Genomic DNA, 16353 nt, shown 5'->3' on the forward strand with positions numbered 1-16353 from the left:
CATGGGTAGCTGATTGGGAATAGTTCACCCTCTCTGTCATGCAAAGAGACAGTTTCAACCAGAAATACCAGCAACAATTTGGTCTTACTAGTTTTTTCTATTTGAATGCGGTAGTTTACGAAGTGGAATAATTAAGGCCATTCACTTGCAAACCATAACCATTAGTGATGGGCGAACCCAACGGTGTTCGGGTTCGGCAAGTTCGGATGAACTTCACGCAAAGTTCAGACAAACCCGAACCCGAACGGTCCATGGCACCAAAGCTCCGCCCCCGGAATCTCATTATTTTTTATTTTAACAGATTTTTTATTTATTTTTATTTTTATTTTTACAAAAAAGGACACCGCAGCGGCGGCGCAAGCAAAGGGAGGTCTTTTCACGTAAAAAAAAATATATATTTTTACGTGAAAAGACCTCCCTTTGCTTGCAGCGCTGCTGCGGCATCCTTTTTCATAATTTTTTTTTTTGCATGAAAAGACCTCCCTTTGAAGGACCTGGGGAATCCCTCCCACAAAGAGATTACAGGAGCGGAGCTTTGACGTCACGTATACTGGCAGGTTGCTAAGGACGCCAAGGTGATCATTTCCTGGATTCCATTTTATTTTTACGTGAAAAGACCTCCCTTTGCTTGCAGCGCCGCTGCGGCGTCCTTTTTCGTAAAAATAAAATATTTTTTTTACATGAAAAGACCTCCCTTTGAAGGAGCTGGGGAATCCCTCCCACGAAGAAATTCCAGTGGTAGAGCTTTGACATCACATATACCGGCAGGTTGCTAAGGATGCCAAGGTGATCACTTCCTGGATTTCATGGAATCCAGGAAGTGATCACCTTGGTGTCCTTAGCAACCTGCCGGTATACGTGATGTCAAAGCTCCGCCCCAGAATGTTTTCGTGGGATTCCCCAGCTCCTTTTGTGCCTCCCTCCCAGCCTCCCTCCCAGGCGACAGCTCCCCGGTGTTCATCTTCCTCCACCGCCACCGGCACCCGGCTCCTCCTCCTCTTCTCAGCAGAGGACAGACGGGTGGTGGCTTTCACAGTGTTCGGCACGAACGCTGAACCGAAGCATGAATTTTTTAAAAAATTCGGGTCCAGCATGCCGAACACCACAAAATTCAGTACAGACCCGAATTGTGCAGGTTTGGTTCGCCCAACACTAATAACCATTCAAGAGCTGCCTTAAATTTGGCAATCCCGTGCCACATTGGATTCATGTGAACCATGGGTACATATGAGAATTATATTCCCATGTTATCTTTCTACATGGTCAGCTTTGGTCACATGGGAAACATTGGTTGCATGAGAAGATCTTAACACAATTAGCTTACAAAAAAAGGCACTTATATCCAGCTCTGATTATAGAATAAACATCAAACCTACATCTTCACAACTAAATGACATATTAAGATATATATAAAGTACATTCATTTTTTTTCAAATTTACAGAAGTTTAATACTGATACTTGTAATTATTTGACATTTCTTTAGACTTTAGGGCTTTTAATGTTTTTTTTTTCAAAATTATGAAACAAAATAGAGTTGTAAAATATTATTTCTTTTTTAGCCAAACACTTTCACACTTTGTGAAAAGTCAGGTAAGCATTTACATGTTCAGTGGTACCTCTACTTAAGAACTTAATTTGTTCCGCGACCAGGTTCTTAAGTAGAAGAGTTTATAAGTAGAAGCAATTTTTCCCATGGAAATCAATGTAAAAGCAAATAATGCGTGCAAACCCATTAGGAAAGAAATAAAAGCTCGGAATTTGGGTGGGAGGAGAATGAGAAAGAGAAGGAGGACAGTCGCTGCTGAAGGAAGAAGGTGAGGTGCCTCCCATACACCCAGCGCGAGGTTGCCTTCCATACACTGCACCAGAGAGAGAATCCCAGGCAGGTGAGAGGGGGGAACCTCCCATTCCTTTGAACGAAAGGCAGCTGCTGCTGCACCTGCTTCCTCTTCCTTCCCATGCTGAAGGGCTCCCCTCTTCTCTTGCTCGATTGCTTTGTAGCCGGTGCCTTTCCTTCACTGTGGTGACTTCTTGGTTTGGCTGAAGCCGAGTTCACCTGGCTGGGGCAAAGCATCCACTTTTGCCTTCCACACCCAGATGCTCCAGGAGGCAACCTCGCCCTGGTTGTATGGGAGGCAGCGCGAGGGAGTCACCACAGTGAAGTGGTTTATTTCCTCTCCAAGCGCCCTGAGAAAGGAAAATGCTTCGTTCACTCTAGACTGCCAAAGCCTCCTTAAGCACCACCAAAAGGCTCCTCTAGCAGCCGAGAAAAGCCTGAGATGGCCGGGATTAAAGGGGGAATGGCAGGAAACTAGCCGGGCCTTTGTGCCGCTCTCAAATTTCCTGGGAAATTTTTCCAGGCTTGGGTTCTTAAGTCGAAAATGGTTCTTAAGAAGAGGCAAAAAAATCTTGAACCCCTGGTTCTTATCTAGAAAAGTTCTTAAGTAGAGGTGTTCTTAGGTAGAGGCACCACTGTATTTACATTAGGACCTTGTGACTTTGTCCTAAATTTTGACACCACAAAACAGACATTCCAGATTTATCCTGTCTTGTTTACACTGATTTAGATTTAGAACATTTAGTTCACAGATCAAAATTTGACAACAAAAGACATGTAACGTATAGAATTTCCAACATTTAACTATAAAGTGGTAGTTGAAGCTTTAAATCTATATCATCTATAATGTGACTAATAATATAAGAACAAGTTTCACAGTAAGCATGTTCTTTTGAATTACTCTTATTTGATTAAAAAAATCAGTCTGCATTTGTGCATATACACACAAATACACATTACACATATACACATGTGTGTGCACGCACATGCATGCGCACGTGCACGCATTGCACCACCTATTCTACAAAGTTCTGTGAAAAATGCCTTGATAAGTTTGGTCTCAGTTTCTCACTTGCTTACTTCCTTAGGAATGCTGAAAAGCCAAAGCTTTGGCTCGCTTAGCCCAATCATATCAGCTCTGACTGGTAGCATCTCCTTTTGATTCTTTACATTGGCAATATCAAGGGTGTGTGCTTGCATTCCCCCCCCCCTTTGATCATAAAATACTATGATTTCTTTAAGGGGGATTTTTAATGCCACCAGTGGGGAGGGGGCTCATTTTTCTCCAAGGACTTCCTGTACAAAATATGGAAACACTGTCAGATATATGTGTGTGTCCCCCTCTCTCCCAGGTTGCTACAAAATAAGTGAGGCACCACTGCTGGCTGAAAATAAAAAGTAAAGCAAAAAGTACCAGGTGAATATAATTAACATGAATATACTGTGGAAATCTTTTGATTTCCACAGGCTGTCAACCATATCTCCCAGAGATCTCCAGGCTCAACTTCTAAAGAGTTCTTATGAACTCTCTTCAAGAGTTCTCAATTCCTGAAGGGAATTGAAAAGCTGGTCATTTCAAATATTTTTAAAATAAGCCAGCAGCCAATATATTTTAATAAAGATTCAATGCACTTGTTATCCTCAGAGTTTATTTTGAAGAATAAATAATCTTGTGTTTACAAGCTGCACCCTAGCAGAGATAACTTTCCAGAATGCAGTGGGCACAACCAGAAATAGATCAAGGAATCTATTTTCAACCTTTCTCTCCTTTTTTAAAAAAAACCAGGGGGATGAAGAGGGTTTTTTACCAAAAAGGAAGCCGTTTTCGTACAAGAGTGAAGTTAGATGGAAGGTGTGATAAAATCAGCTCACAAGTTGCCCACATTTGGTCTAGTTTATCAAATTCATGTATACCACCAACACAAACAAGAACAGGGCTTTGCCTTTCACTGAGGTTCACTTCTCATATATTCTTTGTAATTCAGGAGCCTCTGCTGCCATGGCAGAAAGTAGTATTATGTCAACACCGTGGAGCATGTTCATGGATTATTATACCCATAAAATAAATTGTTTTTCTTTTATGAGCCAAAACAAGACACATATCACCCAGCAACCAAAAGTTAATTCTTATGAAATGTGAAGAACCAATGAAGCTACATTGTGGGATTTGGGCTTTGCAGTACTATTCTGAGTATCATGTGAGGTAGAGCGAAATCAAAAACAACACAAAAACCAAAGACATGAATGCATTATCCTGTTCCATTTTTACAAGGCGTGTAGATTTAAGCTTTGGAATTTTGTCCACAGTGTTGAGAAATTGTCTTCTTAATGCGAAGTGCTGTCAGTCGAGCTGCCCCATTGGTGAACCAGCACTCACGCATGATTCGGCCCATAAGTCTGAGCGCCTTAAGAAAGGACAAATCAAGAATTTTAAAAAAAATTATTCCCACACTGCAATATTTTTGATCTGGTATAAATGTTGCCAGGGCTCAAGAAAATGATTCAAAAATTTTGATCAATGTTTATTTATTATTCACATATTCTGGCTGTATACCCTAATTTTCATTCATGGAATGAACATACATGCCTCATCCTTTCCTCAATAACCTCCTGTGCACCCCAAAAAGTTATTCTGGTGAGAGCTGAGATATACACTAGAATAGGGGTGTCAAACTCATGGTGTCATGTTGTCATCATGTGATGTATCATGACTATTCCCCCCTTTGCTTAAAGGGGAGGCGCATGGCCAGCGTGTGACTGGCGCATCCGGCCTATGGGACTGAGGGTTTTACATCCCAACTCTAGAACAACATGCAAAAAAGACTGTCTGCGAAAGGAAGAAACCCAATGAAAAATAAGAAATATTTATTTGTTCAAAGGAATGTGACTTTCATTCCTCCACCTATAACTTTGGATCCATGTCTAGATTCATACACTGAAAAATAAATAGCAGCTTTACAAGTAGATAAGCTGGCGATTAAATGATATAGTGATGGTCATCCACTTGGATGGCTTTAAATGGACAAATTCATGGAAAACACTGCCATTACCATGTATGTGTTGATTCGATTTATACTTCTTTTCTACTCAAGCTTTTACTCAAGCACGTACTAACTATATCTCCAATTGGCTTTGCAATACCAGTTGCTTAAGGACATGAACAGAAAAGGGTTGTGGCCATCGTCTCCTGCTTTGGGCAATTGGTGGCACTCCAGTCTTTGTCAGGAGCACCTTCCTAGAGAAGTCCCAAGTGATCAGAGCTGTTGTTTAGCCACATCTGGGGTTCTACAGATTGCCCACCCCTATTTTCCATAACTGAATATAGACTTTGATCTGATCCAGTGTTGCTTTCCTTATATTTGTACATACGGTACATTTCATACACAACATCAACAGTGCTGCCTAAAAGTTTCCCTCAGCCAATATTCCCAGAAATATAGGTGATATAGAAACGGGATTTCCAGTTGTCCTCCTTTTTGTCCTCATGTCCTCTGTCCTGTCCTTTTTATCCTTCTGTCTTCCATCTACCCTAAATTCAGGATCACCTTTTCTCTGCAGTGCGGCACTTCCCTAATAAATGCTACTAGCAAGTTAACAAGTTCTTCTGACCTTAATTGTGACTTAAAGGGTCGATTAATACTCTCCCGGGGCTTGCACAGCTGCCTGAAATTGGCAAAACCTTAATCAGTTACACACTGTCTAACCACACTAGCATAGTGTCTTCCTTGAAACATCAGCCTTTCTAATGTTGGAAAAAGGACTTTCACAGTCCTTCGGGATTGGGCGGCATAGAAGTTGAATAAATAAATATACATGTAGGCCTAAGTACTCCCCCCCCTCCAGTTTTACACTTTTGGTTTATTAAGGGAAGTTAAAAAGATAGCATATCCTCCTATCTCTATTTGTACTTCTTTCCAATTGTCCGTGTCCTCATTTGCCTGTTCAGCTGGTGCCTTTAGATCAGGGGTGTTAAACTCACATTGTTGTGGCATCGTCGTGTGGCGTATCACCACTTTTCCCCCCTTCGCTAAATTGGGCATAGGCATAGCCAGTGCATGACACATCTGATCCATAGGCCATGAGTTTGACAGCCCTACTTTAGATAGATTAGCACTTTCTTATTTTAGGATGAAATTTAGGAATGTGAAGGTACAAAAGGCACCCAAATTTAAACCCTGCTTTACACCGTGTCTCTTTTATGTTGTTAGAGAATATTGAAAATGTACAACTTTTTAAATATGAAGATGATGAAGTTACCTCACAGCTTTGCCACTGATTTGGAATATTTGGTCTCAGCTTTTGTTCACAGATTGCCTTTTTCATCTCTTCTATTGAAGGATCAGAAGACACAGCATCGTAATAAGGTAACTGGTACTCTTCCACAATTCCTAAGAAAGTAATGAGGTACAAATAGATTTTTGCATATTAGTATCATTTCAAATGTTGTAGGAAACAGGTTTTAGAATGTTTAGAACTGTAATAATCATCAACTTCCTAACACAACTTTCTGTTGCAAACTTGTCCTAACTTGGTGTGTCCAAATATGGTGGTGATAGAACTTCCTGCATGCACAGAAGCAAAAACCAGCAAAAAAAAAAAAGCCCAAAACAAGGTGGTGGTGTCCACAAAATGGCACTGACAGAACTGGCTCTGTGATGTCATCACTGGTTTACTAACAGTTAGAACTGGTAGGAACCTACCTCTGGAGGTCCAGGAAAGAAATGGGGATTTTGCAGTAATCTTCCCCTGGAATGGGCAGGGAATGGAAATTTTAAAGTATCCTTCCCCACCAAGCCAACCATGCCCACCAAGCCATGCCCACAAAACCATAGAAACATAGAAGACTGACGGCAGAAAAAGACCCCATGGTCCATCTAGTCTGCCCTTATACTATTTTCTGTATTTTATCTTAGGATGGATATATGTTTATCCCAGGCATGTTTAAATTCAGTTACTGTGGATTTATCTACCACGTCTGCTGGAAGTTTGTTCCAAGGATCTACTACTCTTTCAGTAAAATAATATTTTCTCATGTTGCTTTTGATCTTTCCCCCAACTAACTTCAGATTGTGTCCCCTTGTTCTTGTGTTCACTTTCCTATTAAAAACACTTCCCTCCTGGACCTTATTTAACCCTTTAACATATTTAAATGTTTTGATCATGTCCCCCCTTTTCCTTCTGTCCTCCAGACTATACACATTGAGTTCATTAAGTCTTTCCTGATACGTTTTATGCTCAAGACCTTCCACCATTCTTGTAGCCCGTCTTTGGACCCGTTCAATTTTGTCAATATCTTTTTGTAGGTGAGGTCTCCAGAACTGAACACAGTATTCCAAATGTGGTCTCACCAGCACTCTATATAGCGGGATCATAATCGCCCTCTTCCTGCTTGTTATACCTCTAGCTATGCAGCCAAGCATCCTACTTGCTTTCCCTACCGCCTGACTGCACTGTTAACCCATGAGACTGTCAGAAATCACTACCCCTAAATTATTCTCTTCTGAAGTTTTTGCTAACACAGAATTGCCAATACAATACTCAGATTGAGGATTCCTTTTCCTCAAGTGCATTATTTTACATTTGGAAACATTAAACTGCAGTTTCCATTGCTTTGACCAGTAGTACAAAAATTGAATCCCATCACTGCATCAGTTTCGAAAAGTGTCCACCCCTATTGTCCAAATTCAGAGAAGTAATAGCAATATAAAAGTTTATTCCCGCTTAGTGTTCAAATCAGTGTTGCCAAAACTTACTTCTCTGTGATTTGAAATCACCTGAAATTGTTATGAATTAAGAGTTGTCTTGCTTTCATTCAAGGGGTGGGTTCTACTTACCTTTCCCACTAGTTCGCAACATGATGAAAGTGCACATTTTGCATCCCCTCGTTATAATCCTTTTATTTTAAAAGCTCTTTAAAAACAGGTTATGCATTTTTGTATAATTAAATGTAGTACATCACGTCTAAAGTGAATCAAAAATTCAGTAAGAAGCAAAAGGTTTGGTTCAGTCTAAGTAGCCTTAAAAAGGGGAAAGGGTCATACCTCCATCTAAGCACCTTCTGCATATTTCCCAAAACACCAGTCCAAGAGAATAAATATCTGCACGCTTGAAAGACTCAAAGTTATTTATGTTCATTGTATCATCAAGTATTTCTGGAGCCATGTACCTTTCAAACACAGAGACAGTGAAACTCGGAGATTTATTGATGAAAGGGAAATTGGAAGTAATCGCAGTTAATGAGAATTTAATTAGCATTTCCAATATACAGCAGTATAATTACAGGAAGCTTAATTCAAATGGACAATACATGTGATGTTTTTAAGTAAGTGAATGCATTTGAGAGGAAAAATTCAGGGTATTATTCAAATTTTCCCCATATCCCACTTTAGCAGTTTCCTTATAATCAATCTGAATCACACACAAAGAAAAGGAACAAATAGTTCCCAAATAAAACATTGATCATCAATTTACCATAATGCAAAACAAAATAGGCGCTCCCACATTAGGTGCAGATCAGTTTGAGACATGTTCAATTTACTTGATTGTTTACATAAAAAGGTTTCAATAAATTCAATTACTTTCAAATGGACATAGGAAGAATGATTCATTCACCTATTTGTCTCTCTGAAGCTACAATTTTCTTTGGTAGGACATACCCATGTTCCTTTTATAATAAATTACTGCTCTGTTTTTGCTCCTAAGATATGGAGGGAAATAACCCCAACACAATTACTCACAATCCCTGATTATTATTTAAGGAAATGCCTTATTTGATTTCAAAAGGCCATAGAGTTTACCAAGGCAAAACAACTAGATTGAGTCATACAAAAATAGTTTTTGAAGACTCACAAGGAGAAAATAACAGTATTTTGATTCTTCCTGGCCAGACATATAGGGCTACAGATCATGTGATAATTAAAAATGCTCAACAACAAAGTTGAAAAACAAAATTAGAGAATAATTTACAAGACTGCACAACTCTGGGGACCTATCACTAAAATGAAGAGGGAAAATTTGCAAGAGATCATTTGTTCAACACAAATGAGTTTTATGCTCATATCACAATTTTATAAATACTTTACTTTTTTGACTGTCTTACCTCTTGGTTCCTACTCTAGGATTCTGTGGTATGTCAATTGTGTTTAATAGCGAATCATGCTTCACAGCTAGCCCCAAGTCAGCAATAGCGCAGCTTTCATTCCTTTTGACTAGAATATTTTTAGATTTCAAATCTCTGTGTGAAATAGCTGGCTTTCCTTTGAAGCACAAAATATATACAGTAACAAATGTTAGGTACAGCTGGTTTACTTAACAGAAAACACACATTATACTGGCATTCAGGTCTTAGTATTAATACAATATGTCAACACTAATGAGAAATGAAATAAAATATTTTTTCTATTTGAGAAAGCAAGATTCCTGACTGAGTGGCTACTTCTACTGATTTTTCAAGTGAGAACAGACAGAAATCCCAACAGTCTTTGTTGCTTAACCTGAAATGGTTAGAAGCCTTGCAATAAAATTAGCATATGTAGTCCTAAAACAGATTCTTCAGGCACAGTCATAACATTTTGTATACAAGTGCAACTAGGAGAGTTTAAAACAGCAGGAAAACCTGGTTTTTCTTTTAAGGGCTACTTAAAAATGCTCTTCCAGCAGGAGTTACTATTCCAAGAGAAACCCAGATTGCACAAAACATCAAGGTCAAAAGAAACAAGGATGGATGCAGACCCAACCACACATCCTCTCTTGGGCAGCCTTGGGCAGCCAGGAGGGACATGAGTCTAACTATGGCCAAACCAACAGTTACAAGAACCCTGTTCACTTCCTCGGGGGTTCAAACTCCTCCCAGATAACCATACAAAACTCAGACTCTGCAACTTCTCTTGGATCTGCATCAAAGTTGGAGTTCAATGTAGAACACATCTGAGCAATTTTGCCCACCAGATGTTCAGCATAACTGGCAGTGACCCTTGTACCCAGAAATACACACTCCTAAGACCATATGAGTTACCCAAAATAGGGTGACTGGTCAGTTATCAGTGGATGCAACATATTTGTTTGTTTGCTTGTTTCTTTAGTCAAGTAATATTGGAGGTATGTAAAGATATAATAATATGTATATACATGATACTAGTAAAAAGAAAAATAAGAAAAAACATTAGATATAATAATATTCATAAACATGATGCCTTTTGGTGCTGGAAGATGTGGTAGAGCAAGTGAACAGACCACCTCAAATCCAAGAATTACGATAGTAATGGGATGGGTGGGGGAATTCTAACTCTACTCTGGCTTCAGCCAAAATGGCACAAAGTGGGGAAAAATGCTGGCTCAGATGTTAAAATCGACAGCCTTCATGCATTGGGCAGAAAGGGTCGAGTGGAGATGTCTGCCTCTCAATTTCATCTCTCCCATGAGATTTTGTGAAATAAAGCTCCACATATATCTAGATTTGCATCGAGATTTCACTAGAATCTCAGAAAGCTAAGTGTTGTAGGGTTGGGACTAGTCACTGTTTTAATAAAATATCAAAATGGAAATCCAAGGACTTTAGAGGAGGAAAGCAAAAGTCTTCTATCCTGGAGACAGGCAATCTCTCAACGGACATATCCTTGATGCCCCCAGGAACCAAGTTCAAGGTGAAAGAAACTTTATTCTAGCAATTGTTTATGCAATACTTATAAATATATCCGTGTTAATTCAAGTAGTACAAAAGGAAAACGGGACATGAAAAAAGATAGCAAGATAGCAATACCAAGAGCATTTAGACTTACATACTGCTTCATATTGCTTTACAGCAAGTGGTTTACAGATACAGCTCCCAAGAATCCAGCTTCTCCTTTTACTGGCCCCAAAAGGATGGAAGGCTGAGTCAACCATCAGCTGTTGGGACCTGAGCTGCCAAACTGCTGGCAGCACTGCATTTCAACCAGAGATGGGTTCCTCCCAGTTTGGACTGTTTTGCCTGAACTGGTAGCGACCCGCTGGCAATGTCACGATGACATCACCGAACAGCATCAGTCAGTGCCAGTCCGTGGGTCCACCATCTTTTTTTATTTTATTTTTTTAGAATTTTTAAAAATTATTATTATTTTCCTTCTGAGCATGCACAGAAGCCGAGTTATGGCACTGTACTGCATGTGGCCACCATCTCTCTCTCTCTCTCTCTCCCTCTCTCTCTCTCTCTCTCTTTATTTATTTTTGATTTTTAGTACTATGCATGGCCGTGCAGTGTGGGAGGGAGCGAACTGGCAGCGAGGTAAGTTGGAATCCACCCCTGATTCCAACCACTGTGCCACTGCAGTCTTTAAGATAAAGATTTTCTTTATGATCATATGGAATTTTAATAATTGGTCACATGTCAATCCCAGATTGTAAATCAGAGGGAGGAGCAAATAATACTCAATCTAATGAAGACACCACCTCTTCTAAAATTGGTAGGTATTATGGTACTGCTGGAAGAGGAAGGCAATTATTATTCCTGGTTAAATCGATATGTGGATGTCGATTAAGTTGAGTTAAGCTTGGTTGCCCCAATAAACCTATCCCTCTGGCTTCTCTTCAGATTATCCCTAAATCTTATGACTTCAACACAAAGAAAACTGTACTGAAAAGAGTTATTATACCTTGGGTTCCAACGATTTCCATGTGCAGATGTGCTAGACCACTGGCTATGGAAAATGTCAGCTTAATCATTTCATCGGCTGTCACAGTGTTGCTGTTTAAGTAGTCAAACAAAGAGCCCTGCTCATAATAATCCGTTACAAGCCATAGTTGAGTCCAGGTCCCATTGTCTACAGAGAAATGATTTTTTTAAAAAAACATGTAGGTTTAATCATTCTGAGGTTTGTGAGATTTACATAACCTGTTAATTTTTTATAGGAAAGATTTGGCAATACTAATATGGCTTTATAAAACATACTAGAATGAAATTTCACATATAAAAGCATCAATCCTCAACACTGCAGAGTAAGTCTCAATGAATGCAGAGGCTGATTTCCAAATAAACATGCATGGGATGAGCTATAGTTATGAGCATAAGATTTATTTGTGAAAATCAGTCCATTAGGGGACGGGCAGACAGGAGAATGTTTTGACCATTTATGTGTCTTGTAGTTCATCTGCCTCTTTATAGGACTTAAACTGTTATGCTAAAGTACAGCCACGCTAACTGTTTCCTTAGATAGCATCTTTACAAATGCATTGATATGCTGCTGCTACGTGTCATGGATCCTTCTATTCAAAGACAAAGAGAAAAATGATAGTAAAATTGTAACTATCTTCTTTTTTTAAAAAAAATCACCAAACTTTTATAAACATCCATATGAAAACATCCATACTTATCCACTTCTGTCATATACAGATCTTGTATTATTCCAACAATATCAGTAATCATCTGAATGCTTTCAGTATTAAATCAAATTTGTAAGTTATACAAGTCTTATAAAGTAGAGTAGTAATTGTCCAAATTATATATCCTTCCAACATTGTCCAACATTGACCTATTGTAGTCTAATTTATTTCCTTTCTTTTCTTTATTCTTTTTTTCCCTTTCAACATCAAAATTTAATTCAATCCATCTTGTACCAATCTAATATAAAATTATTAACCTATAAAAGACCCTTTAACTAAATAATTAACTGATTAATTATACAAATTTATAGACAACTAATGTAGTTAACACAATTAAATATCTTCGGGACCGCCTCCTGCCGCACGAATCCCAGCGACCGGTTAGGTCCCACAGAGTCGGCCTTCTTCGGGTCCCGTCGACTAAACAATGTCGTCTGGTGGGACCCAGGGGAAGAGCCTTCTCTGTGGGGGGGGCGACCCTCTGGAACCAGCTCCCCCCTGAGATTAGGATTGCCCCCACCCTCCCTGCATTTCGTAAACTCCTTAAGACCCACCTCTGCCGTCAGGCATGGGGGAACTAAAACACCTCCCCCTTGCCCATGTTGTTTTGTTGATTGATTGACTGTGTGCCTGTTTTTTATATATATTGGGATTGTTTTATGAAATTACTAATTTTAAATTGTAATTAGATTAGTGGACATTGGATTTGTTATTATGTACTGTTTTTTATTATTGTTGTGAGCCGTCCCGAGTTTGCGGAGAGGGGCGGCATATAAATCCAATAAATCTAATCTAATCTAATCTAAATATAAAACAATAATTCTAAAAAATTTACTGCATTCTACTGTCAATCATCCATTCTGTTTTAATCTCTCAAAAAAATCAATTTCTTATAATTTTTTCCCTTCCAACCCCTTAACTTTTTCTTTTTCTTTCTTTTATTTTTGTACCAATAATTCCTTTTTTTCCAAATTCCTTTTCTTCCTTTTGAATATATTATTTGTGTAGGTCTTCTCTCAACTCCTCCTAGTCTCTTCTCCCTATTACCCCCAGGGGACACTCATACCACTGCGATGTTGGCCACACACCCCTCCAAATTGTCAGATGAGCACCCATTCATGTGACATTCACATGAAACAAAAATGGGTTTAAGGGATATGGAACTATTATAGCAAAAAGTGGAAACAATTTCTGGGGTTTTTAAAACTAGGTTATTTAAGAATACAGTGGTACCTTTACTTAAGAACTGAATTCATTCCGTGACCAGGTTCTTAAGCAGAAACATTCTTAAGTAGAAGCAATTTTTCCCATAGGAATCAATGTAAAAGCAAATAATGCGTGCAAACCCATTAGGAAAGAAATAAAAGCTCAGAATTTGGGTGGGAGGAGGAGGAAGAAGAAGAGGAGGAGGAGGACAGTCGCTGCCGAAGGAAAAAGGTGAGGTGAGGGGAATAAAAAAAATCCAAAACTTTAAGGCTTTTTTTTTTAAAGAGGGACTCTGAGGCTGTGAGGAGAAGCACACACCTCCAATACACCCAGCGCGAGGCTGCCTCCCTTACACTGCCTCTCATACACTGGCTGCTGCTGCTACCTGCTGACTCTTCCTTCCCATGCTGGAGGGCTCCGCTCTCCTCTCCTCTCACTTGCTCGCTTTGTAGCCGGCACCTTTCCTTCACTGTAGTGACTCCTCCGTTGCCCAGAGCGAAGGGACTGTTTCTTTTCTCTGGGTGCTGGCAGAGGTTTATTCCCTGTCCAAGCACCCAGAGAAAGGAAAATGCTTTGTTCGCTCTGGACTGCCAAAGCCTCCTTAAGCACCACCAAAAGGCTCCTCTGGCAGCCCAGATGGCTGGGATTAAAGGAAGAATGGCAGGAAACTAGCCATGCCTTTGTGCTGCTCTCAAATTTTCTGGGAAATTTTTCCAGGCTTGGGTTCTTAAGGCGAAAATGGTTCTTAAGTAGAGGCAAAAAAATCTTGAACACCCGGTTCTTATCTAGAAAAGTTCTTAAGTAGAGTCGTTCTTAGATAGAGGTACCACTGTATTTTAGGAAATAAATAGGCCAAGCTCAAGGCCTGGGGTCTGGATCCGTCTCGTAGGATCTTAGATTTGGCCCATGGGACTGCCCTAGAAACAAGGATTGGCTCACAGTGCCTCTGCTAGGGAAAAGGGAGCCTGGGAGGGCCATGTGCAGCCCTCCCAAGTTCTGTTTTAGCTGGCAGAGGGTTACAGGAGGCCATCACAGCTGGAAATGGAGCTTGGGAGCCTGTTTTCATTGGCAGCGCACTCGGGCCACCAGAGCACTCAGGCACCCTGTCACGAATGATGTTGAGTTGGCCACGCCCCCTGCCCCATGCCACTCTGACCCCCTGGGTCAAACACAACCCTGAGGTGTCCCTCAATGAAATCGAGTTTGACATCCCTGAAACAGACTCAAGGTTACCATGGCTCTTCTTCAACAAAAGAAGCAATCAACTTTTAAATGATCAGATATCATTAATCATTCTTTTTTTAAAAACCTGTTCATACAGGAAAAAGAAAGTGACCTGTAGTACCTTTACTTCTTTTAATTGCTTAGCTACTATAAAACTCTTGCCCTCTTTGGAAATCTCCATCCAGGATCAAATATTCTTGATTCCAGCACAACCAATAGATTCAAGCAGAATGTAATTAACTGGTCAAAATCTTTCTGAGTCCAAAGTCCCAGCAGCTGCACACCAACAGGGGAAGAAAGAAGCCACATTCATTGGCCTCCATTCCTCTCTACTGCAGCTCTTAATAGTACAATGCTACAATTCCCCTGAAAAAATAGCCAAGAGGCCAGAGGAGGCTTACAGGAGGCGATTTATTTAAAGAAGCCTCTGGAATTCTTCCTAACCTAGGACCAAATCTTAAAGGTATTTTATAGTGTTCTAATGATGGAATTTGTGTAAAAAACACACAAAACAAATATAAGATAACAAGTAGTATTTGAAATGCAGCCACGTCCAACTTTATTTAAATTTAACTGAGAATGGGTACTTTGACCTTGATTAGATTCTTCGCCTCTTTCCTGAACCAATAAGCAATGCCCTTCACTATCCACCCACTGAACATTTGCCACAATACTTGTATCTTCTACATAAGTTATGGTTCCACTAACTTCTGCACATATCTACATTCTCTTCACAGTATTTATTTGACTAGGCAACACTGCAGCATGCAGAAAAAAGACTAAGAAACGGTCATCTGAAGACATTAAAGGCAAGCAATAAGAAAAAGAAACACAGCTCTGTTTTACCATTTATTACATTATTCATTATAATTCTCCCTATCTTTCTATCCTTGTTCCAGCAGGCCCATATACCCTTTGACACATTTTATTCTTAACCGATTTATGGGTTTAACCACCCCGTAACAATAATTCTCTTGAGCAGATTAAAAGTGAGCAGAGGAAGCACAGGAAAGAATTTAAATAAAGTATGCAAAAGCTGCTATTGAGTGAAGACTTAAAATATTCCCAAAGCTACATTGATAGCATCTCTGATTCCTGGAAAAGGAATGAATACCTTATGCCTGTGATAAGATTGGGGCCAAGTGGACCTTTTGGGTTGGGTTTTGCACAGACTGGGCTTCCCCCTTGAAGATGGCCAATTTTTCCTTGCCATTTTTATTTCCTTTCGTTTATAATATTTGCTGTAGAATGCAGAAACTTTGGTATATAGAAGTCAAAGCTATGGTAGGCTATATTTCCATATTTGTTTGTAAGTTCATTTATTACAATTGTATATTATTTTCTGTTATTATTGACATCAAATACAATTTATAATGTTTTTATTTCATTCATTTGATATATATATATATATATATATATATATATATATATATATATATATATATATATATATATATATATATATATATATATTCCTCCTTTCTAGCTGGAATCACACTTTGCCTTTACAATTTTTTTCTGTTGACATACTGTAAGTATGGAGATAGCTAATAAAATTAAACACCAGAGGGCAGATGGGACAAAGATAAATAAAAATCAATCCTGCTGTTAATTAACAATTAAAAGCAAGATGAAAAATGAACTACTTTGGTATGTGCATCATAGGAATTTCCTGGAGGAAAAATATAGGCCAGGTTGTAGTACATATCCGAGTCCACGGAGAGGGGCA

General features: G+C 39.3%; 1 protein-coding gene across 3 annotated transcripts in view; it reads right to left on the reverse strand.

The window, feature by feature from the left end:
• Window positions 1-1423: 1423 nt before the first annotated feature.
• Window positions 1424-16353, reverse strand: part of ACVR1C (activin A receptor type 1C) — a 63278-nt gene continuing 48348 nt past the window's right edge. For all 3 annotated transcript variants that reach the window (XM_070731545.1, XM_070731546.1, XM_070731548.1), the window contains exons 5-9: window positions 11468-11635; window positions 8938-9094; window positions 7880-8004; window positions 6096-6226; window positions 1424-4243 (exon numbers count right to left, since the gene is read on the reverse strand). In XM_070731545.1, the coding sequence (XP_070587646.1) occupies window positions 4121-4243; window positions 6096-6226; window positions 7880-8004; window positions 8938-9094; window positions 11468-11635 (704 nt within the window). In that variant the 3' untranslated portion in view covers window positions 1424-4120. The remainder of the gene's footprint in view (window positions 4244-6095; window positions 6227-7879; window positions 8005-8937; window positions 9095-11467; window positions 11636-16353) is intronic.

This window comes from Erythrolamprus reginae, chromosome 1, assembly GCF_031021105.1.
Source record: "Erythrolamprus reginae isolate rEryReg1 chromosome 1, rEryReg1.hap1, whole genome shotgun sequence".
Lineage (NCBI taxonomy): Eukaryota > Metazoa > Chordata > Lepidosauria > Squamata > Dipsadidae > Erythrolamprus > Erythrolamprus reginae.